The 24111-nt window shown below is 41.1% G+C and overlaps 1 protein-coding gene across 6 annotated transcripts in view; it reads right to left on the bottom strand.

The window, feature by feature from the left end:
* The window catches only part of CPLX1 (complexin 1), a 78161-nt gene that overhangs the window by 23832 nt on the left and 30218 nt on the right, over positions 1 to 24111 (bottom strand). For all 6 annotated transcript variants that reach the window (XM_065656751.1, XM_065656752.1, XM_065656750.1 and 3 more), the window contains one exon: positions 7943 to 8118. In XM_065656751.1, coding sequence (XP_065512823.1) covers positions 7943 to 8118 — 176 coding nt within the window. The remainder of the gene's footprint in view (positions 1 to 7942; positions 8119 to 24111) is intronic.

Below are 24111 nucleotides of genomic sequence, written 5' to 3'. Positions count from 1 at the left end.
CTTCTTGTTACAAATAGTGAATAATTTGTCAAATAAAATTGATATTAGTTTCCCAAAAGATCTTCTGTTAATGGGGAACCCTGGTATGAAGGCCAGAAGTGTAGACTGGACTGTGAGGTGGCAGAACAGCATCTTCAGCAGAGTAATGTCTGGCTGTTCAGACACAGATTATCAGTTGCAACAGTACTGGAAAAGAACTGGCAAAAGGTCATTTGTTGGGGTCCACACTTCTTGTCTTTCCAAGTAGGTGACACAAATGCTTAGAATTTCAATAAGTCACAGCCAGGAAGGCTTGAGACACCATTCAGATGTTCTTCTTAGCAATTCCAGCACTAATCACTATACATCATCCACTTGGGTTTATTTCGTACCCAGTCCTGAGTGGATTAATCTGCTCAGTCCCATGCCAGCAATGTGCCTAAGTTTTGCCAGCCAGCTCAGTGAGACAAAAATTGTTTGAGGATTTCAGCTGAATGACTCTACAAGACCCCCTAACCAGTGCATAACAGTAAAAAAGGCTGCATTTCAAGACTAATTTCAGTACCTCCCAAAGCATCAAGCAGTGGGATCTCACCAGCAAGCATCCAAAGTGACATCTACTGGTGAAGATTTGGTTTAGCATGAAACGTAGAAATTAAGTTAGAGCAAGGCAGAGTTGGACAAAGAAGCTGACTAACGAAGTCACAAGGTATTAGTGGGGGAATCAGCCGCTGGAACTGAGCGTGCTGAGTTCTGCTAAATAACTTAACCTCTAACTATTATGGAATTGGATGAGAAATATGTCAGTTTGCTTCTGAGTTTCAATGGTTTGCTAATGGTGCCTCCCTTTTCTGAACTTTAAAAACGGCCTAAAGCTGCAGCGCAGGAAGTAATCCGTGCAGCTCTCCCATCGGGGAAGCTCTGGTAGTTTAATGCCAAGAGATAAGACCTAGAACACACACTTTCATTCAGATCACCTAGAGCAGTAGGAGTAGTAAGTACATTTATACAGTCCTAAAATTACATTTGGCCCTTTGAAGGCAACTTGCGAGGCTGATGTAGCTCCCCATGAAAATGAGTTTGATACCCCTGACCTAGAGAATTCTATACATGTAGGTGGCTGGATTCACAAAGACCAAGATACATTGCAAATCCTGGGACTTCCAAGGGAATATGAAGATGAAACTACAGTGCCTATGTAGGCACAGGTTCCATAAAATAATTCCAAAGATTACTAAGTTTAATAGTGGCCTTGGAGGTCTTTAGCAGGTACATTAATCCTTGTTCCATGCTGAAAAACACTTCTGGGAAGGCACTGTTTTCTCTCTCAACTTTCAACAGAGACTGCTGAATTCAACTACACCCAGATAATTTTGTTCACCTTTGGCTTTCTGTTTGTGCTCCATCTTACTGAAGGAGACTGGTTTGTTCACATTTTCACACAAGATAGTCACTGCCTTGCAGACAAGGTACTTTTTTGGTGATACAAAGCAGAAAATTAAATCTGGCTGGAATTTGCAAAATTTGAAATCGTTGAGAAGTGAGTAACTTAGTAAAATTGCAAAGGACTGTAGTGTGGAAACAAGTTTGATGCTAAAGATCTTTAAGCTATGGAGAAAACTGATAGGGAAACTGAAGAATTTGGCTCAGAAGCAACACAGACTAGTCAGGACATTCTTGCATACAACTGGTTGGAGGACAAGTTCTGGCCAGAGATCAGAAGTGTAGTCCAGGTCAAATCACATTATCTGCTTGGATGCCTCCAGATACCAATATGAAGATGACCTGCAGGGTTATGCTGCTCTTCAGTTACCCTGCAAATGTCCTCTCCTTTTTCCAATGCTGCTTGGGCTTACTCCAGCTTCCACTGTCCTCAATAACCAATGCATCAACTGTGTCCAGAACACAGAAAACACCACAGGACGTTGTCCTTGCAGCCTTGTTCACCCAGAACAGCCTGTGATTTAATTGCTGAAAAGACAGCAATTCTTCTCAGTTGTCATTGTTAGTGGCATTATGACTGTTCCCACCTACTTCAGAGCCCACTTATTGGAAGGCACAATATAATTCCTGTTTTGCAAAGCATAACATTGGGAGTGTCATAGCCTATTGCTTTCTCATAGCCAGAAGGCCCGTGACCCCGTTGTAAACACTCTTTGGTTTATAGCACAAAGAGTATCTGCACTGAACTAGACCAAGCAGACTTTTCTTGTTTTCCTTTGGCCCTTTTTTTTTTTTTTTTTTAAATCCTGAATTATCAAAAGCCTCTGTGGAAAAAAGGAGAAGGGTCAAGTTAAAGATATCTCTCCATCTGTAGCATACATATACATCTCTGAAAATCTATTTTAAGGCACATACACCGAACAGTAGATGCAGGTTCATTAGATCACAAGTGATAGATAAAAGTTCACATCATTGCTTTAATATCAATGATTTAAAAGGGAAGAGATCAGACAGCACGTTTCTGTTCATTGAGATATGAATTTTATCATTTGAATTACAGAATGTGATTAATTCCTGAGGAAAATATTTTCTTTGTTTGAGATCATTCACCTTTTGACATGCAAATAATACAATTTCTGCATTTTTTTCCATTGTCAATAGCCTCCAATGAAAAACATACTACACATTTCTTCTCTGCAAGGAAGACTGCACTTTCAAAATTGCAGTGAAAATTAATTCCTTTGTCCAGGAATCTTTAAAACCCTTGGCAATATCTCCATCTGAAGTTAGACAAGAATGAAATATCCCTTGGATGTACTAACATGGAAGAGTTTAGCTAACATTGTGAATCTGTTTTATAGCAACAGAGTTTTACAAAATTTACACTCCTGAGCTTGGAGCTTAGTTTCAGAGGTGTGATATTGCTGCAGAACAGAGTCAATTCACATACGGGTATTTTTCCTGCCGTAAGATAGAATTTTCACAGCTACACACCAGTAACATATGGAAATATGCAAATGAAATATTAAAATAAAATAATTATATGATGTTGCATGTTGATCATCTCACAGAAGAATCTAGGACTGCAGCTATAAATCCTGTTCGCTTTTTTCGTCTGGGTGATTTAGCACCAAAAGTGAGTTCAGCAGGTTAAAAAAAAAAAAGGCAGAATTATTGGAACACTTTCCTACTAGAGAGAACAGATGCCCTAATTTAGGACTTCTCCCATTGCCAGCAACCCAAATGTTCTATTCTTCTAGAAGTAAATTCCAGTACCACCTACTTTAAACCATGGAACACCTGGAAACCACATCTTATATATCTACAAAGAACTGAATAGTTTTCATGGTTTTCCTGGGACATAGACAATTCCAAATACTGCAGAAGATATTGCTGCCTAACCACTGCAAGCATTTAATGGCCCAGTAAGAAAAATGGGAAGAAATAATGGCACACATCTGGAGACAGAAGGACTTCACCATTTCTCTACTGCAAATAAAGCACTAGGAAGTCCTGAGCATTTCTCACTGTGCTATAGAGGCTCACTCATGCAAAAGGACGTTAATGTTATTCTGCCATGAAGGCTTTAATCACATAATGACCCTTCTGCTTTTGTACTTTGCAAACAGAAAAAGCTCTTTGTCTCTCACCCAGGCAGATCTCAGAAGAAACCGTGCTTGGGATGAACTCTTGAACTATATTAGTGAAAGTATAATACTAACAAAGAATTAAGTCAAATGAGGAAATTCATTATATTGCCATCAGAATTTGTATACTGCATAGTAAATAAGCTTGAGAACACACATTGTAAGGCGTGGCTGAGATGAAATACTGAATATCTGTTTATTAAGAAAAGTGGACCTCATCTTGTGCAATGGGAGAGCTGAGGCTCCTAGAAGCATAAATGTATGAATTAAGCACTGTGCCACAATCTTTAAACAGAGCCCAACAGGGTCGATTACAACTGCAGAGACAACCTTAACTCCTCCTGTATTTGAATTTTCCACTTGCCACCATCCATATTTCTCATGCAGATTTCATGCTCAGTTTGGAGAGCAGGAATCCTTATTAATATAACCAAACTTCTGCTTTATTCCCCACAGCACATAGGCTGGTTAAAGACAAGCTAGACCAGAGACATTTGCCCCTTTCATACTTGAGACTGAGCACACAATAGCTCCTGAAGCAGTTTGTGCTCCCTCTCAAGCATGGCGTAAATTCAAACCTAAATTCTGTCTTGAAGCCAAACCATTTGGACAGAGGACCATGCTTACATCCTTTTTGGTTGAAACTCACCATTGTGAGGATAGCCTTGAGCTCTTGCCACTTTTCAGTGCAGCTTCAGCAACGTTGACTCTCTAAAGCACATGTAAGATTTGCAGGAAGCCAAATGCTTCTACCACAGTGGTGGAAATAATTGATTATGTAAATAAGTAATTATGTATCCCTACATGAAGAAATTGATTAGCTTTCACTGTTGAGGTGTGCAGGTATATAATACAAATAAGGTCATCTCTCTGTAGAAGTCAGTATTCCACCCAAGAGCACTGGAAATAAGATGCCTGCTCTAACACAGCAAGCTGACAGCATTTGCTATTAGCAAGGTAACAGGGATATTAGTTATCCACAGCCTTACCAATGGGGTGCCAGCAATAGACCCTGACATATCAGGCAGAGGGGCATTGCAGGCCTCTGGCAGTCTTGCCTGTGTTGGTCGGGTGTAGCGCCTCTCCCCAGAGACATCTGTGGAAGGGTCCAGAAGACTGATGAGGCAGTAGTGCTGAGAACAAGCCCAGATCAGATCAGAAAGCCAGCTGCATACACACATCTTGAGGTAGAAGGACGCTGGAGTATACCATAGTTTTGGTTTTTACATTCTTTCAATCCATTTTCAGTTTCAGATGCTGCATTTTAATATTGGGTATGAGCTGGTAGACAACTGGTTGTCTAGTTATTTCAAAATGTCATGTCCAAATGTCATCCTTAAAAATCCATTTCCAAACAAAAATGCTGCATATTCTTCTGTGAGAAAATATTTTATTGCTGTATAATTCATTCTACCTGTTCCCTAAGTCATTTCTGTGCCCAGCTGCCATGCTGAGCTGAGGGCATATGTATCTCTGTTTAACAGATTGGATGTAAAACGTGAAGTTAGCACATGCTGGAATATATCTATGGTATCCTTTTGAAGCTCTGCCATAGCTTCTACATTTCCTGAAGCCCTAAACAAAAGAGTGTATTCATCACACTTGTTGAAGAGCCAAGGCAAAAAGTCCAAAACAATGAGCATGATGAGCCTGTCCTTTCTGTAGACCTCACCTAGAGCCATAGTAACTGATGAGACCGTGATTCCCTGGCTTGTTTCCCCAATATCCTGCAGCTGCACTAAGGGAGGTACTTTGTGACTGTGGGTTCATGACCTAGGACACACGCTCTCAAACTTGTATTCTGCATAAATAATCTGTTCCTATTTGCTCAACTCACGTGCTCATTTCTCACTCTTTTATGTGAGAAATGAGCAAATATCAGGGAAGTCTCTAATACTTGAAACTTGGATTTAATTCAGACCTGCTAACAATAACTTGTGTATGTACACATACCAGACAGAACCTCTGTTTCAGTTTTCTTCTTCTCTATATTTCTACTTTTACTGGAGTTGGCGAAGAAATGAAGATAATTTCTAAATAAACGAGTAATGGAGGAAATCATCCAGCCCTTTTTTTTCCTATTCTTTTAACATTTGTTTTACATTTCCAGCCACCCATTCACAATACTTGGAAACTGTCTTGTATATCATCAAATCCATCTCTCTGTCAGGACAAAGTAATCTCTCTCTTTCACAGAACTGTCAAACTTAAAAAAAAAAATACGGCTCCTTTCTACAGCTTTATCTGTCTTTTCTGATTCTGCAGAAAATATCTTCATCTTTCAAATACATGCTACCTGGAGAAAAAACAACCACAGGGAACTGAGTTGCTGTGTTTTGACAAGCTGCGTGCAGTGCCCAAAACAGGCCTTCCTGTTGCTAAACTGAAAGGTAATCCACTACATCACAAGAAAAACTGCAATTCAGAGCTTTGACTCAGGTCAAATAATATTCCTCCAAGTATCCCTGTTTACTCTCTCTGCAGAGCCAACGCTTCGCCATATCACTCAGGAGACAAAGCATTTCCAAGAGACCTCACCACCCAGTACTCAGCCTGACTCAGCAAAGACTGAATAGCTAGCAGTATCCCAGGGAAATCCCTGTTGGCTGGATGTTTCATCCAAGCTCAGGCTGTGCACATCCTACTCATGAACATGTGAATTCTAGTCCAGATCACCGTGGATTTGTAACAGAGGGCCTCTCAAATCTCTTAGATGCTTTTACGGCAGTTTGCGCAACAGCAAGAAAAATGCAGCCCCATCTGCCTCTGGGAACAATTCAATGGTCTAGCAGAAAAGACAGTGACCAGTGAAAACAGAGCATTAACCCACCTGCCTGCAACTCAGAAATTCATTGCTCTTTTTTTTTCCACTCTAATACAGACCTACAGATCTATGTCATCACTTAGAAACAGTTCCACCTATAAACATACATTAAACATATACTACACACATTGATATGTTTAGATTAATATATTACACTATCTAGATATATATTCCTTAAATACATTATAAAACGAACAATTTTTGACCAGGTAGGGGTTCAAAATCTGTCTTTCTGGTAACTAATACCCTCTTCTAAATTATGATACGAATACCTTTCTCTGGCAGTCTCACAGATAGACAATTCTCTGTCAGTACTTTATTTTCTTGGAAATATAATCCCAAATTTCTTTATTTGCAGAACAATTCTCAACACCTCTTCACGCAATGCACTTTGCCACCAGAATAATTCATCCTTATCTGTGCTTCTCTCCTGAATCATAAGGATTGGGTCAGAAATTTTGCCCAGTGCACACACAGTTTTAAGGACAGTTGCTTTCAGCTATGCAATGAGACTTTGAAGCTTTCTCCCAGATGTGTTCTTAGGGCACTGTAACATGCACAGAGGTAGGCACTCCATAGGGAACATCTCTTATACTGAGCAGGACTCCCTCATTTTGTCTACAGGTACTTTCTACTGTTCTTTGGCATGTAATCTAAGTCAACACGCAGGCTTTCCTCATTAGAAACCCCTTCTCCAAACATTACCCACATTACTTTCCAACTTATTTGAGCTCCAGGACCTCTTCCTCTAAAACTAAGCTATTCTAAAGAGACAATCTTTACCTGGTCTTCAGGTTGAGGCAGCAAAACTGCCCCCTCCCTCCACACATCAATCCCTAAAAGCTAAAGTGTGGTAACAAGGGGTTCAGCTACCTTAAATTAAGAACATTTATCTAGGAAAGGTTTATTTTGAATATTTCTTTTCAATCTCATTCTGAATCCTCACAATTATTCATTTCCTTATCGTGCCAAATTGTATCATGATAAGAATCAACTTAAGTAGAAGAGAGTGCTTCCCAATAAAGCCTATTAGATTAAAGAAACTTTCTTTCAGATGAATCTCCTGCGAGTAGTGGAAGCCTAAATATGAAAACAGTAGAGGAGATTTTTCCCATTTCAGCTGTCAACAAAAGAAAGCATTGGAAGTAACACAGAAGATACTTGAACTGCATCTTTGAGAAACACAATGAATTATGACCTTTCTCACAAACTACAAATGCAAGCTTGGAAAGTACCCACATAGAGACAGAGAAGCCTCTAGCATTTAAAACAATGTGAGCATTTAACAGATTATGATAAAAAATGGACATTTTTCTCTCCACATCTTCACTCACTATTTCAACTTTGCAGAGCTTTTTAGTGTGGGAGGCATGTTTAAACTGGGGCAGAGCTCCAGGGACAGTGATCAAGATTAGAAAGTTCAGTGTGGCAAAGTAATTACCTGGCTCTATCCAGGTGCACAGGGAACTGGTCACGAATCAGCTGAAAACAGTAGTTCTCCATGGAGCATCATGAGTTGCCCAGTGTGTGCTGAAAGCCAGATCCCTACCTTGTCTCGAATCCCTTGTCTCATAGTTTCTCTTTCAGCCTCCATCTTGGCATATTTGGCTTTCCTCTCTTCCTCTTCTTGCCTGAGGGCTTCCTGTCGTTCCTCTTCTTTCTTGGCAGCATCTGGGTCTTTCTCTTCATCCCCACCCAGCATCTTCCCCATGTCTTTTGTAGCCCCTAGGGAAAGCACAAGAGAAAATCAGGTTTGTAAGAATGTGCTGGCTTTCTCCTTCCCCACACTCAGGACCTCCTTCCACTCCTTCCGCATGTGGAAAGGTTTCGCCTTCCACTGATCAGGAGGCGCACTTCCCACTCAGGCAGGAGGTGGGCAAAGCATCTAGCCTGAACAGGTGGATTACCTGGCACTGGTGGGAGAAGCATGGCAGCAAGAGGAAGAGAATACATCTGTAGACTTGCATGATGGCAACACAATTAGTTTGTAGTCCTGAAGGAGGCAAGCTGCCATCCACACAATGTTTTCACTCCATCAGCTCGGTCAAGTGACTGAAGATTGATTTTGGAGTGTCTTGCATTAGCAAACATTTGGAGTTTTTGATTTCTAGGCTCCTACCACAGATCAGAAAGAAGCAGTACCTCTGTATGTCTCTTATCTGCCCTTGGACATCACGACCTCTAATGCTTATTACGTAGGTGGGGTCATGCCTCTGCGTGGTCCTCCTTCTACACCTACATGCACACTGGACCCAAGTTTTCAGCCCCTGTGTGCTCCAGAGCCAGCTCTTCATTATTGTGCAAAGCCCTTGCACAACGATACAAACGGAGAGGCTTCTGACAAAACTGATTTGGGTTCAATAATTTCTCAATTTTATCTCTTTTTATCTTCTCTCCACTAAGAGCTACCCAGACAGTGTAACACTTTAGTTACTTGTGAAGCAGAATTTAGCAACAGAAATGGTTTTTTCCCTCTAAGCACTGTAGTGAACACAATTTGAAACCACAACACAAAGCATTTTGGGTCCATCTTTTTGAAAAACCCTATACTTCCAGGCTATCGTTAAGTTATAACATCAACGCAGCTCATCATGTAAGGAATGAAATTGAGTAGAGTTTCTGTAATCTTAGACAAGACCAAGATTTTGAATACTTTAGGCATTTGATTTTTCAGCTATTCAACAAACAGGACACCTACAAGAACATGAATGTAGTTTCAGGATCCTCAAGGGCTCTCTTAATTTACCCCCAATTTCAAAGTCACCTTGTAAATGTGCAGAATGCTGCACAGTGGTATCACTGTTAACTAATTGGAAGGAAAGGTATTATGAGAAGCAATATTTCACACTACATTTTCATTCTGATCTTTTGTGTTACTTGTGGTATAGAAAAGCTTTTTTTCTGTCTCATTTGTTCTTCATTCTAAACTTTAGACTTTGTTGTTAATATTCCCTGGAGAACAGCTTCTGGTTTTAGCAGTTCAGCAGTGAAGGCTCTAGAGCATTAATTTACATGCAACTGAGATGCTGCAATTAAAGGCACAAGCAGAAGAAAGAACAGTAGTTCTGTCCTCAAGCCTACTTTTGAAGCTTCCAAGGAATCAGAGGGGAAGAACACATTTACTGAATCTGTTAATATGATGAGCTTGGGTCTTTTTGTCTGCTTTCACAGCCCAGCCATAACATCTACCTTGACACAAAGAGAAGATGGACAATGCCAAAATAATCACTAATCGGTTTGGAGTTTCAATAAACATTATTTCCAACATCCCTAGACAATGTCACAGGAAGAACACAGAAATGGCTAAAGCTCCAGGACAACATGTGCAAACTGTCACCTTTCTGGCTATAATAAACAGTCCTGCCTCCGAAGGACCAAAAAATTCCATGAAGGAAAGCATCTCAGAGGTGGTTTGTTCAGAAGATAAGCAGCATGGCAGGCATTTCAAACCAATAGTCTTCCCTTGATCCATATATGCTGAAGAACTAGGCAATCAGGTGTTAAGCCAAATACTATAAGCACACTCAGATCCACTTTCATGTGAGATATGTTGGTTTAAATTGTCATCAGCTACCTGAAAAGCAGTAATTCACTTGTTCGGGAACATGTGGAAGACATTCCCCAGCAAAACAGCTGGAAAGCAGGTCAGCTGTCTGGAAAGCAGTTTTACAGTAAAGGTCTTAGGGTCCTGGTGGACAAGTTGACCACGAGCCAGGAATGAGTCCTTGCAACAAAGAAGGGCAACAGCCTGGGCTCCATTAGGACTGTCGCCAGCAGACTGGAGGATCCTTCCCTTCTACTCAAACCAAATTTGGAGTGATGTACCCAGTTCTGGGCTCTCAGATACAAGAGAATTATGGAGCTACTGGAGTGAGCCAGCAAAGGGCCATGAAAACTCTCTATACGAGAAGACTCTCTATACAAGGAGAAACTGAGAGAGCTGGAACTGTGTATCCTGAAGAAGACAAGGAAGGTAGAGGGAGGTCTCAGCAGTGTGCATAAATACCTGATGAAAGGGAATGAATATGAAGGAGCCACATTCTTCCCACTGATGCCCAGTGACAGGAGACAAGATAATGTAAACAAACTGAAATATAGGGAATCCCATTTAAACATAAGAAAAGAAAATTGGGGGTTGCAGAAAGAGGCTGTGGAGTCTCCATCTGTGGAGATATTCAAAACTTCATAGGCCACAGGCCTGAGCAACCTTCTGTAGGTCAACTTGTTTGAGAATGGGATTGGACTAGACAACCCCTGTGGATCCCTACCAACCTCAAACACTCTGTGACTCTGTGAGATCTCACAAGTGGTTTAAATGGCAACTGAAAGAGACTGAAGTGAATTTTTCAAGGAAAAGGGTGAAGCGTACATACCGAAACAGATCCTGCATGTGAACTGAAGGAACCTCTGTCACAGGAGGACCACCTCCTATGACCTAACCCTTCAATATCTGACTGACATCAATCCAGCTTTCACACAGAAAACAAACTCACAGAATCAACTTGAAGGAGCAGTGCTCAATTTGTTACTGGTTTGAAAAAAAAAAGAAAAAAAATTTTCTCCTAAGTATTGACATGCAAAGCTATTTGGCACAAAAGCTATATGAAACAGGATTAGGATTTTTAAGGATGACTTACAAACAAAGAGATTAATAGGAACATCTTGGCCATTCTTAACTAAGGAAAGGTAATGGAAATTTGCACATATCATTGCTTTAGGTAAGGTAATTAAGTGAAATCAGAAGATTTTTTTTTCACAAATCTCATTTCATATTGCAGACAAATAGCACCCCATACATGTCTTTCAAGAGGGCTGCATATGTGTGGGTTTAGATCTCAGAGGATGTTGCAGAAGTTCCCCCTCTCAACCACAGGTGTCAGAGGAAGCAGCGAGAGGTTTACCTGAAACAGGCATGCCCTGATGAAATTTTTAGGTGGTTTTATGGAAGTACTGTTTGTGATTGAGCCATATTTAGATCAAACAGACAGGACAACTGATGTCTCAGAGTTTCTAAATTACAGCATTTTTTATTACATCATCCAAACACCTGGAGCTAATCACAAAATACTGTCCTGGAACAGGAATAGGTCACTCATTTTTGCAACATCACTTCAGAACCAGAACTAAGAATATTTTATTGATTTCACTGGAGAGAGACCTTTTTCATCAAGGTCATAATGCAAAGCCTATTTCTGGTATATAAGAAGTCCTTTCCGCATCTTAAGGTTCATGAGAAAGGTAAACTTGCCATTAAGAAAAAAGCCTTATTATGGGGCTCGTTACTCTGTCCATAAGTCAAGATACTGAGTAACTAATTTGTTAGGAAAGTCTAGGCTAGCATTTATATAAAGACTTCATTAAAAAAAAAGGAATTTCATATGCAAATTTTTCCCCACTATGAATCATATCTAAAGGAATGAGATCACGTTCAAGTGTTTTTCATCCAAATCCCCTAAGTGTTACAGAGATGCTTTCAAAAAACTTTGTCATCTGGTGCAGCCAAAATACACACCAGTAGGTGAGTTTCTTTTAGACAAAATACAAACTGAACCCCTGTTCCACCTGCCCTCAAAATATGGTGCTGTATTTCTAACTCATTTACTTTTCTCCAGCAAAGTTGTTATATCTGCTCATCACACCTGAATGAACTAGACTGGCTGACAGAGCAGTTCTCACCACCAGGGTGAAATCCAATTCCCAACAGGGATGGCTAGATTCAAGTTTCTGCTCAGAGATGTGTCCATGTGCACTGGGTATCTGGCTTCCTGTTACAGTAGATGGAAGCCCACTGTGACCTTCAGTTGCCTCTGTCTGCCGCTGGAGTGAGATTTCCTACAGAATTGCAACCCAGCAAATTAAGTCCAAGGCTGCATCAAGCTTCAGGTAAAGCACACTCCTACCTTTTGTGAGTTTAGATACCTATTTGCCATGTCAATACCTCATGTAGACACCTTGGCTTATTTTTACACAGCGGGATGTATCTCCACCTATTGTGATCTAGTAAACAGTCAGATAAGCATCATGGTGAGATACAGATTTATATATACATCTTAGCTGGAGACAGAGTAAAAGCTCAAAACTACAGTCTACAGAAGCAAAATGGTGGGGAGAGTTGAATGTAACTTCTCCCTAGCATAAAATATAGACAAGAAACAGCAAGCCTCCTAAACACGTTATGTTTGTACAGCAATGTACTTCCTTTCACACTTAAAGAAGAAAGAGGTGTTCCCAGTATATCACCAACCTCCCCTGCAGCTAAAACAGTGATAGATGAACGATCACTAAACAGCATTTTATGAAGAAGCTAGTTCACTCTCAAATAAAAAAGAAAGTAAGGAGTATGTATTCTACAGTCAGAGCTAACTCACTGATCTCTAGAATTTGTTTGGATTTTATCAGTGTTACTGCAACACACTTCCATTTCACAATGCTTTGAAAAATCAACTGAATCATCCATGAGTTTCTCTGTCTCCCGAAAATGAAACAGCCCCAAACTTACTACTCATAGCTCTTTATCTTGTGCACAAATTAACTCCTGTGACTTTGTTTAAAACCAGCAGGAATGTAAACTTTCCCTCTTAGGACTGGCTGAAAACAGAGCAGCGGCCTTCGGATTTTTAGTGACCAGATGGGAGAAACAGAAAGGAATAAAGAGCAGTTGATGATGGATGTGCTGCACGACTTCATTATGTCTTTCATTCTGAGAGTTCTCGACATTACAAGGTAGTTTTGATGACTTGAGCTTTACCATAGTTTTTTGTCTCACTCTTCTTTGAAAATGAGACTGGAAAAGAACGAGTAAACTGAGCTCTTCAGGATCTCTGCCCAGTAAGATTTCCTGTGCTCCCTTCTCTTCCAAGATTTACAGTCTGCACATTGTGAGCTTTTCAGACATACCCTGCTTCATCTCCTTTCTTCAGTCTCCCCATCTGTAAAGCAGCAATGAATCTAGATGCCAATCTCGCTCCAAGACTTTGTGTTTTGCAGAGGTGCACAATGTAAGACAGCTTCTGATTTCTTTCTTTTCTTGAGTCAGCTTCCACCAGGTGATGCCTGTTTCAACGCAGAGTTTGGCACAACCCAATGGAAAGCTGACATGAGCAAAAGAAGTTGCAAACTACATAATCCAAAATCACTGTACCCAGACTAGAGCCAATTCAAAAACCCTTAATTGCATGGATAAATTCTTTCTTGTCAAGGATGAGATCAAAATAACTCACCTACAAAGAACCAGTACACCCTAGTGGCTGGTCAGAATATAGCCTTTGGCTTTTCCACACCACTGGAGCAGCCTGGTTGTTTGCCTGGTCTTTCTGTCCCATTGACAAGGAGGCGAAGGGCAGGGAGGGGCCTGGCACATAGGGATCCAGGCCATCATAACTGTTTTGGAAGCAAAAATCTTCCTTATATCAGTACAATAAGACAATAACCAGGAAGGGTTTTCTTTCTCATGTCCACATTAACCTGCTGCTCTTTGCGAGTATAAAAAGTAGTCCTACCTCTGCTCTTCATCCATTTAGGAGCAGAACAAGACAATGTTTTTAGGAATGTTCTGGAAACAGAGGAGCATAGCTCCATGCTTGCTGTAAAAAGCTGTTTTCCTGCAAATGTTTGCACATTTCTTCAGTGATAAGAACAAAGATGCCTCTATTATCTGCCTCCTACTTTTTCAACTGTGATATAAAGGTGCAGATTCTTTTCCTTCTGCAGTTTTATTAGCCACTAAATTGCTATTTTCCATCAAAAAAAGTAAATGTCACGCCAATCTTTTCAGCTGAAAAATATGATGGCCCTTCAGGAAGGTATCATGTGATATTGTGAAGTGGTGCTTGCACAAACAAAATACTGTTTACACATTAGTACTGAATAGCTCCAAAGGAACCATCACAATTTATTAACTAACTATAACTAATACACCTACTGAAATGCATTAGTGATTTCTCTTTCATAAGCAAAGAACTGATGCCAAGTTCACTTAAGGAACCCCGCTGAGAAATCATATGATCTCTGAAAATGCCATTTTCTGTTCTTTTTAATACAGTGGGGATCTCTGATAAGGACCATTAACATTGTAATAAATGAAGAACTAATTCAAATTCAAATTCATTCAAATTCTTAACAAAATTCAAAGCTCAAAGCAGACATAGAACTCTTTGTTTACTTTTTCAGCTCCATTCAGCACAAGTGTCTTACACGACCGAGAAGGGGCACGCTTATAAGCATTTCTGCTCCCTGGGTCAACTCGTGGTTTCAGGCTTATTTCCAGGTCAGTAAGATGCCTATTCATCTCAGTGTTAAGTTTTCTGAGATATCAGAAAAATAGTATTTTTCCCTCAGTGAGGTCCATCTGAACATATCAAGTGGTGAGCCATCGATCATAGGTACTGTGCAAGTTATGAAGTGGCAGAACACAAATGGGCATGAGGAAGGAGTAGAAAAGGAGCAGTCAAAGCTTCATTTTACTTTGTTTTCAGCTAACCAGGAAAGACATGGGCCTGAGGATATCCAGCACCTAGAACAAAGGCTTCACTGAGAGCTGTTTCACAAAACGGGTGCCAAGACAGATAGACGTAGTAGTGAGAAGCTATTCCCAGAATCAGCACTGTGACAAGACACATTTGGGTGATCAAGACACTAGGGTGATCATCAGCAAAATATCTATTGTCCAACTTTCCTTTTTCCAGATCCTGGGATTTTTTACCACCTTGGTCCGTTTCATGGTGTAACACCCAAAAAACTCTCAAGCCTTGCCATTTCCTGCACCTTCTTCAGAAAAGGGTCCTGAGCAAGCAGGCATTTGCTCAGACTGTCCATGTTTAGACAGAGAACCCTTTATTTTACTGTGCCTGGGAACCTTTGGTTCAGCCATTCTGCCTCCTCAGACTCAGCTTTCTCTGTCTCCAGTATTTTACTTTACTCTTTCTCTTTCTCCCTCTGTATCCAGCCAGACAAACCACACTGCTCAGAGGTGTTCCTGCTGGGAAAAAAACTGACAATTTGAGCAAACTCTGTGTACAGGTAATTGAAATATTTAAGGATATTTGGAGTAATTTAGAACTCCAGCTATCTGGAGACAAACGCCTGTTCTCACTACCATGGTAATGTTTCATTTTCCTTATGTAACCCAAGACAGACTTTAAAGGCTGGTGTCGAAGGGCATTTTTCAAACTTGGTACAAATCCATGTGGAGGCATATAGAGCTTTCCAGGAATTTTTTTTCCTGCATTTTTCTGAGACAGTGGTAAGTTCTAACATGTGCAAGAGCAATGTTACACTCTGCAGGTGGGTATTGAGGTCCAAAACTGAATGAGGTAGACAGCCATGTTAACAGATCATAATGATTTTCCTACTTTACCAGCTGCTGGAAAGTGTCTTTTGGTAGATGAAAGAAGGTATTTTTTAAGGGCAAGACTCTGCCAGCCACACAAGCATAATTTCTAATTTTAAACTTAGAATCTGTTTCTTCCTCTGCAAAGTTTCCATATCTGCACAGTGACAGTTTCTCTCTAGCTATGTACAGCAGTACAGCACTTGCACACAAACCAACATCTAACTTCAATATTCCTTGAGCCTTTGTGCAACAGATGGGTGTTATATGTCCCTCCTCTATTTTCTCTTTCTGGCTTACAACAATCAAATCATGCATTTAAGTGAATTCTTCACTGGGTATATGAATTATTCCTTTGCACTGGTGCACATATGTGGAGAAATAATTTTCAGGTGACATTCGTCTGATCCACAGACTCAGATCCACAGTGATATTTTCCTGGAAATACAGGGCTCTACCTTCTTCCTTTTCGTAGAACCATGGAATTGTTTTTTGTTGGAAAAGACATTTAAGATCATGGTATCCAACCATTAACTCCCCACTGCCAAGTCCACCTCTAAACCATGTGCCTAAGAAGTTCATCTACAAGTCTTTGAAAAACCTCCAGAGATGGTGGATCAACCACTTCCCTGGGCAGCCTGTTCCAATGCCTGACAACCCTTTCCATGAAGAAGTTTTTCCAAATACCCAATCTAAACCTCCTCTGGTGCAACTTGAGGCCATCTCCTCTCGTCCTATCACTTGCTACTTGGGAAAAGAGACCAAAGCCACCTTGCTACAATCTCCTTTCAGGTAGTTGTAGAGAGCGATAAGGTCTCCTCTCGGTCTCTTTTTCTCCAGTGTAAACAATCCCGGTTCCCTCAGCTGCTCCTCATAAGACTTGCACTCCAGACCCTTCACTACCTTTGTTGCCCTTCTCTGAACTCTGTCCAGCACCACAAAGTCTTTCTTGTAGTGAGGGCCCCAAAACTGAAGAACACAATATTCAAGGTGGAGCCTCACCAGTGCTGAGTACAGGGGGACGATCACTTCCCCAGTCCTGGTGGCCACACTATTTCTAATACAAGCCAGGATGCTGTTGGCCTTCTTGGCTACCTGGGCACACTGTTGGCTCATATTCAGCCAGCTGTTGACCAGCATCCCTAGGTCCTTTTCTGCCAAGCAGCTTTCCAGCCACCCTTCCCCAAGCATGTAACGTTGCATGGGGCTGTTGTGACCCAAGTGCAGGATTCAGCACTTAGCCTTGTTGTTTCTTATTGACTTTGGTTGTTTTTTTAATTGCCAATCACAAATTCCATTTAAGGACAAACTAGAAACAAGCACTGAGCTAATACATATCTGTTATTCAGAATGATACTGTTGATGTCCTGTCAGTGATACTTCATTTGTATGCATCAGTCAGTGTTCTTCTTGTCTCTTATTGTGCCATGCACATTCAATTTAGTATACTTAATATCTCTGAGCAGTGAAATGTTCACTTCAGCTGATTCATTAGTTTGCAAACCTCCTCTGCTGTAAAAAATAACTGCACTTTCTAGTTGAAATAATTTCTGTTCCCTGATGGACTTGCAGTCATCCACTTTCTGCTCTGTGACCTCTCATGAAGCCTACAAGGCAGCATAAACAATTATTTTCTGATATCTTAAGTGTACTATATGCCAAACAGTTATTAATACTAATAAGGTGATACTATTTCATGTCTGGAACTACAAGATGGTGATATATGATGAGATGACTGAGACAAATGTACAATGCGAATGTGGGAAGACAGAAGCTGTGAGGAAGTTATTAGCTACATCTGACCTGGTGGTAAGATTTTGCAGCAGAAAGAAAGTTAAGGCTAGGAGGGGTCTCTTGACACAGTATGCTGCATTTTCATTTTGAAAGGTTAAAAAAGTCTCCGTTCCACACATATATACATCTGACATTCTATAGGAGATTAGTTTCCTTCTCATCTGAGTGGATCATTCTGCAACACTCAAAACACAATGAAGCACTTCTACCATTGTCTTTGTAGGCACACAGGCCCTTAGGAAAGGGTCGCTTCAGTCACTGGTAAAAGTAATATTCCTGTTGATTGCAAATAGACTGCCTGAAAAAGTGGTAAGCTCACCTAAGCAGGTCCCATTGAAGATGAGACCACAAAACTGGCTCAAAGAACAGAGTTTTTCTGCAATATTTCAAACATGATTTCTATTCCAGTATTGTTACAAAAGGCTTTACTGCAGTGTGCTTTCAAGGTCCTGCAGCTGTGCAACGAGAGCCCAGGAGGAGACATCTTTGTTCCTGAGACCAACAAACACAGCAGGCAGGTTCCTGAGACTCCTTTTACCTAACACCTGCCAGTTAAATCCTGCTACAAGGCAACAGGAGAAAAAAAGCCAGAAACTAGAAACAAAACCAATCATCAGCCTTCAGCACCCAGCACTGAGAAAATATTCAACCAATGTGCCGCTGCTGGGTATGGGCAGCTTGCACAGGAACAGAAATGAGAATGATGCAGTGATCCTGGCATACCAGACTGAGCTGCCAGCTGAAGAGCGCAAACCTGACAGCTCTTTTGGAGAGACATTACTCCGTGATATCTGAAAGGCCACAGACTTTAACGTATGCTGCAAAGCGTGTGCAATCGTAGTTAAAAAGCATTCTGTGTTGCCTTCGGACACATTGAATTATATGGTTTCAGCTGCCTTACACCAAAATAACAAGCCATTCACTGTGTGAACTCTTCTTTTAAACTATTATATCATATAACATTTTTCCTTAAAAAAAAATGGTGCCTTTTATGACTGGGCAAGGAATCAAGACACACTTTAAGATTAACAGAATTAACAGGTAAAAGGAGGTTCTGTTGCCGCCGCTGTTCCAGAACTGCTGTATATACCTTTGGGAGGCACTTCCTTTCCCCCTTCTCAGGAATTATTTTCATCTTTACCATCTGCATTGTAAACCCTTTGGAGGCATGTATTTTTGAGACAGATCTTTGTAACTATACCTGGAAGGGTGCAGTCCCGTTCTCAGGTGTACACTCCATGCAACACTACAATCAAAAAGCAGTGACAACTTTCTGCATACCACAAATGCAGTGGCTTCTGTTCCTGTTCTGATCAATAATTCCTGGCAAATGCTTGTCTTGTCCTCCTGACCACTATGACCCAGCTACGGTGTAGCTATAAATAATCTATGCTAGCCAGATGTCACAAGCCAGCTGCCCATGTTCCCTTCCTAGTCTATGGAGATCTACTCCAAAGAGTTGCAGAGTTTGGGATGAGATCCTTCTGGACAAGTAGAAGCACCTACTTTAGGAGTGGAGTTCTCCTCTGGATTTGCTGGCTGGAAATCTACTGATGGGGAAGACCACCTAGGCACTTTGTTCACATGAGCCTACGGGCACCGCAGCATCCTGGCATTAGTCATATGTAGCTTGTAGTTCCAACAGGAAAAAGAACCTGAAAGCAGGTCTGCTTGACACGATATTTATTTGCTTGGGACTTGTGCAAAGCAATTGTCACTGTCCCACACAACATCCTTGTCTCTAAATTGGACAGATGGGGATTTGATGGATGAACCACTTGATGGTTAAGGAATTGGCTGGATGGCCATACTGAAAGAGTTGCAGTCAACAGTTCAATGTTCAAGTGGAAAACAATGACTGGTGGTGTTCGGTATTGGGACTGGCGCTATTTAACATCTTTGTTGGCAACACGAACAGTGGGATTGAGTGCACCCTCAGTAAATCCACTGATGACACCAAGCTGTGTGGTACGGTCGACATGCTGGAGGGAAGGGATGTCATCCAGATGGACCTTGACAGACTTGAGATGCAGGCCCGTGTGAACCTCATGAAGTTCAACAAGGCCAAATGCAAGGTCCTGCACATGGGTCAGAGCAAACCCAAGAAAAAATACAGGCTGAGCAGAGACTGGATGAGCAGGATGGATTGAGAACAGCCCTGAGGGGAAGGACTTGGGGATATTCATTGATGGGAAGTTCAACATGAACCTGCAATGTGTGCTTGCAGCCCAGAAAGGCAACTGTATTCTGAGCTGCTGCATCAAAATAAGTGTGACCAGTAAGTTGAGGGAGATGATTCTCCTCCTCTACTCTGCTCTCATGAGACTGAACTGGAGTACTATGTTCAGCTCTGGGACCCCAACATAAGAGACGCATGGACCTGTTGGGGCAAGTTCAGAGGAGGACAACAAAGACAATCACAGGGCTGGAGTACGTCTCTTATGAAGAAAGGCTGAGAGACTTGAGGTTGTTCAGTCTGCAGAAGGCTCCAAGGAGACCTTACAGAAGCATTCCAGTACCTAAAGGGGACCTACAAGAAAGCTGCAAAGGGTCATTTTACAAGGGTCATAGGACAAGGAATAATGGCTTCAAACTGAAAGAGGGTAGATTTAGATCAGATAAAAGGAAGAAATTCTTCACTATGAGGGTGCTGAGGCACAGGAACAGGTTGCTCAGTGTAGCTGTGGATGCCCCATCCCTGGAAGTGTCAAGGTCAAGTCTGATGGGGCTTTGAGCAAACTGGTCTAGTGAAAGGTGTCCCTGCACGCAGTATGGGAGTTGGAACTAGATGATCTTTAAGGTCCCTTCAAACTTAAACCTTTCTATAATTCTATAAATTACAATTGTTTCAGTCCCCCTCATTCAAGTAAATTACTCAATTTGGCACACAAAGAACAGCTGAATTAAAAAAACCCCACACTGCTAAGTGTGCAAATCTCTGCTGCTCTAATAGTTTTCCTAAATCCATGTTGGTGACAGATTTCAGACCTTCTCTGTTGCCTTGAAAAATGACAGTTGTCCCCATGGTTACTGACAAATGAGGATGATGAGTCTATCCAAGAAGCCCAGGCAACCTCAGCCTGGCAGGCAGTCTTGTTGACTGGATTTTCCCTGTTGTTTCAAAGAAAACCTAACAGAGACTGAAGCTACATCACACAACAACAACTTTGGTGTCATGTTTAATACATATATACAGTGTTTCACAATTGGCAGCAGGCTCAAACCCATCTAAAGAGAGCAGAGAGATTAAAGAAGTCAGAACAACATGATTTCTCCCTCTGGTTGGAGACAAGTCACCTATTTCTGCTGTCATGGAGGGGCATTAAATGCTGCTCCTTATGTGGAGGTTTGTGTTCCAAGGTACCCAGATTACACCAGTTTGGTTCAAAACATTATGCTTGCATCAGAGCCAAATGAATTTGTTTGATAGTATTAAAAGCAAGAAAACAAAAAATATTGTTATCAAAACCAAACAACCAAAACCCAAGACAAAACAAACAAACTAATAAACAACAAACAATACCAAACCAATACCAAAACAAAACCAGAAGACCAGACATTTTAGCAAGATGCCTCAGTTGCTTCCTCAGTGGCTGCGTGGGATATTGCAAACTGTTCCCCCACCCCAGCAGATTACCCAGGAAGGCATGTCTCCTCGAAGGAGGTCCCTGTAGAAGCATATTTGCAAGAAGAAGTGATACTGCACAAAGGCACTGGGACTGCTCATGAGCTAAACCATCACTGAAATACAATATCCTCCCACAGCAAAGTTTTAAAGGGACTGCAGTCAAATCTTCAACAATCATTACGATCCTTTCCAATGAAGTTGACTTCTTCTGGTGAGATATCATTGTGTTTAAAAAACTGGAATGGACTGTAGTTGCTGAAATTACTTACCTATCAGAAAATACAGGAAAATCTTACCAATAAATAAATAAATTATGCACCTTCACTAATTTTCTTAATACACTTGAAGAAATGTGGATGCTTGGTAATACACTGGTACTGTGATGCTTCCCAGCAGCTACAGTGACATCAGTGGGGTGGTACTATACCACACAGAGGAAAATGTTCTTTGGAACAGGCTGTTACTCAAATTAAGTGCTTGTATACCTCGGTTTATTGCATACAATCAAGTTCTGCTTGAAGAAATGTTAACGTATTTTCAGTCAGTGATTTTTCATGTTTTCTCAAGCCTGAGGGTCTGTAGGTAGGTTTTGAGTAGAGAAGAAAAAGTTGTCATAAGAAGCTGTTTAATTTCCATAGTCAGGAAATAACAGTGCTTTCAGACACACTAAACCCAGAAAGAAACTCTTTAAATTTGGGTTGCTCTCAGCAGTTTCTTCATACATCCACAGTCAGAAACCTAATATATACACTCACATACATACAAACTTCGTATCTGCTAGCCAAACTAGCTCTCTCTTCCCTCTGCAGTTTGGGCTATTTCAGTTTGTGTAGGATGCAGCACTGACGGAAAATAAGACCCCAAACAGACAAATCTGGAAGGAAAAATTCAGACAGAAAAAGGCAAAGTCTCCAGGACTTTCAGAAGTTATCAAAAGCCATTACCTTCCCTAAATTTAAAAAAAAAAAAGATTACTTCAGAGACTTGACTTTTGAAATCATCCATGTGATAACCCCAACAGACTTATTAACAGATTTGACATAATTTGAAGTGACAGGATTCTTTGTCAGTGCCTGAAGTTTCCTTGACAAAGCAAGTTGTGTGGCACCTTTCTTAATCCCTATCCTTGCAGAGCACTGCCAACGCTGGCCCAGAATTAGCAAAGGGGTACATACACATATCCCTGCAGAACAAGAACAGTGTAATTTGCAATGTCTTTTGCACAGAAGTGCAAATGTGAAGTCCAGGCTGCAAGGGCTTTCTTGGTGAAGTAGAGGCATAGGAGTGTATTTTCAGCTTCACATCAGAGGTGTTTCAAAGCCCTGAACCTCCACTGAGTTCTCACCTGGGAGTCTCTGTGTCATCTGCTGCAGAGCCTTAGGCCATTCCCTTCTCTGGAGTCACTTCACGAGGAAGTTCTGCCTGCATTCCTCCAGCAGCCGTGCCCAATCTGACCTTTCACTGCCACTGATCTCTAGGCTTGCCCATCACTGTGGCTTGAGGGAGTTACCTCCATACTACCACTGCTGTCCTGGTAAAGAAGCCCTGTGGCTGCTCCCAGCCAGTTCTCACCTCATGCTTCCCACCGTCTTTGATCCACAGAAAAGTTACACAGCATGAGCAGTCTCCTTTCTCCTCCCACATACACACACATACACCCCCACCCCCACTCCTTGTAGCCTTTCCAGTGAAACTTTAGGACATGGATTTCCTGAAATTAGTTGACAATGTCCTGCTGCCTGCAGGCAAGATTAGAATGAAGCACTGAGTATCTCAATTTGGTGAAACAGACGAATTTGTTTTCTTGGCCACCTATCTCCATAATTTAGTGCTATTAGCAACTGTAGACAGAATCAGCTCATGAAAGAACTCCACACACATTCTGCCCAGTGTATTCTAAACACTCTTGCCTGTCCAATGGCCTTGGCCGTGGTCGCTGCTATGGAACTTAGCAGGATTCCATGCAGGTCACCAAATGGACTATTTTCAGAAAGCTGCAAAAACAAAAAAGATCCCAAAAAGGCAGAGAGGAAGCAGTGCTGAAGCAGTTGGACCCTGCTGAGTTCAAAGCTTTCAAGAGATCTGAGATAGCAAAACTCTGTCATGAGAAACAAAGAACTGAAGTCTCTTTCAGCCTGAGACATATGGCTTTATTTGTAAAAAAGTAATTAAAAAAAAATCACAGAGGCAAGGCAGTCATTAAGATATTACATTGTTTCATATTCAAAGAGACTGGAAGTGCAAATGCAAGTCTGAAAATACATTTTAAAAAACTAGAGAATAAAAAATAAAACAAGAGAAATAATTCTCTTAATGTCTAATTTTAATGAAAGGTCACTGTTGTTCAAGCTTCAAGTCTCATAACTAGGTAAAATGTGTAGAGCTTATTTTCAAAACTGTCATTCTCGGGTTATTATGTGATGATTGTATCTCATCTAGAAACGTTAAAATCTTTTTCCTGGCAAAAAGCAGATTCAGCTTTGTTCTTGGTGCCTCTTTCACTCCCTGGTGTCTCATTCAGGGTCCATCATAGTGAGACCTGCACAATCCTTCTAGAACATGCAGATCTCAGCACAAATGTTCTTAAAAGAAGGGAGGTAAAGTTTCTCGCATAATTTTATAGTAATTTACTTAGGAGACAAAAGCCTCACAGCGCTGTCAAACACCAAGGGAGCAAAGACCTCTTCCAAGCCTTGTTTGCAGAAGTTGTGCTTGTTCTATTTTCGGTATTCCATCAGTAGGTCTTTCACACTTTTTAATAGATAAGCCACGCCTGCATGCATCCATGCATTTTTCAGCATAGTATGGAGTTACCTCAGTCTATAGAATTACTCAGAAAAGCTCAAGGGATCAGGAGATAATTGGGCAAGAAAAATAATTAATGTCATTTCTGTACTTTCTTTTTGTTGCAGGAGAGGCAAAAGAAAAATGAAGGGCATGGAACACTTTTGTCCTAGAACAAAATGGT

This window comes from Caloenas nicobarica, chromosome Z, assembly GCF_036013445.1.
Source record: "Caloenas nicobarica isolate bCalNic1 chromosome Z, bCalNic1.hap1, whole genome shotgun sequence".
NCBI classification, from domain to species: Eukaryota; Metazoa; Chordata; class Aves; order Columbiformes; family Columbidae; genus Caloenas; species Caloenas nicobarica.
This window is presented reverse-complemented; position numbering and strand designations above follow the sequence as displayed.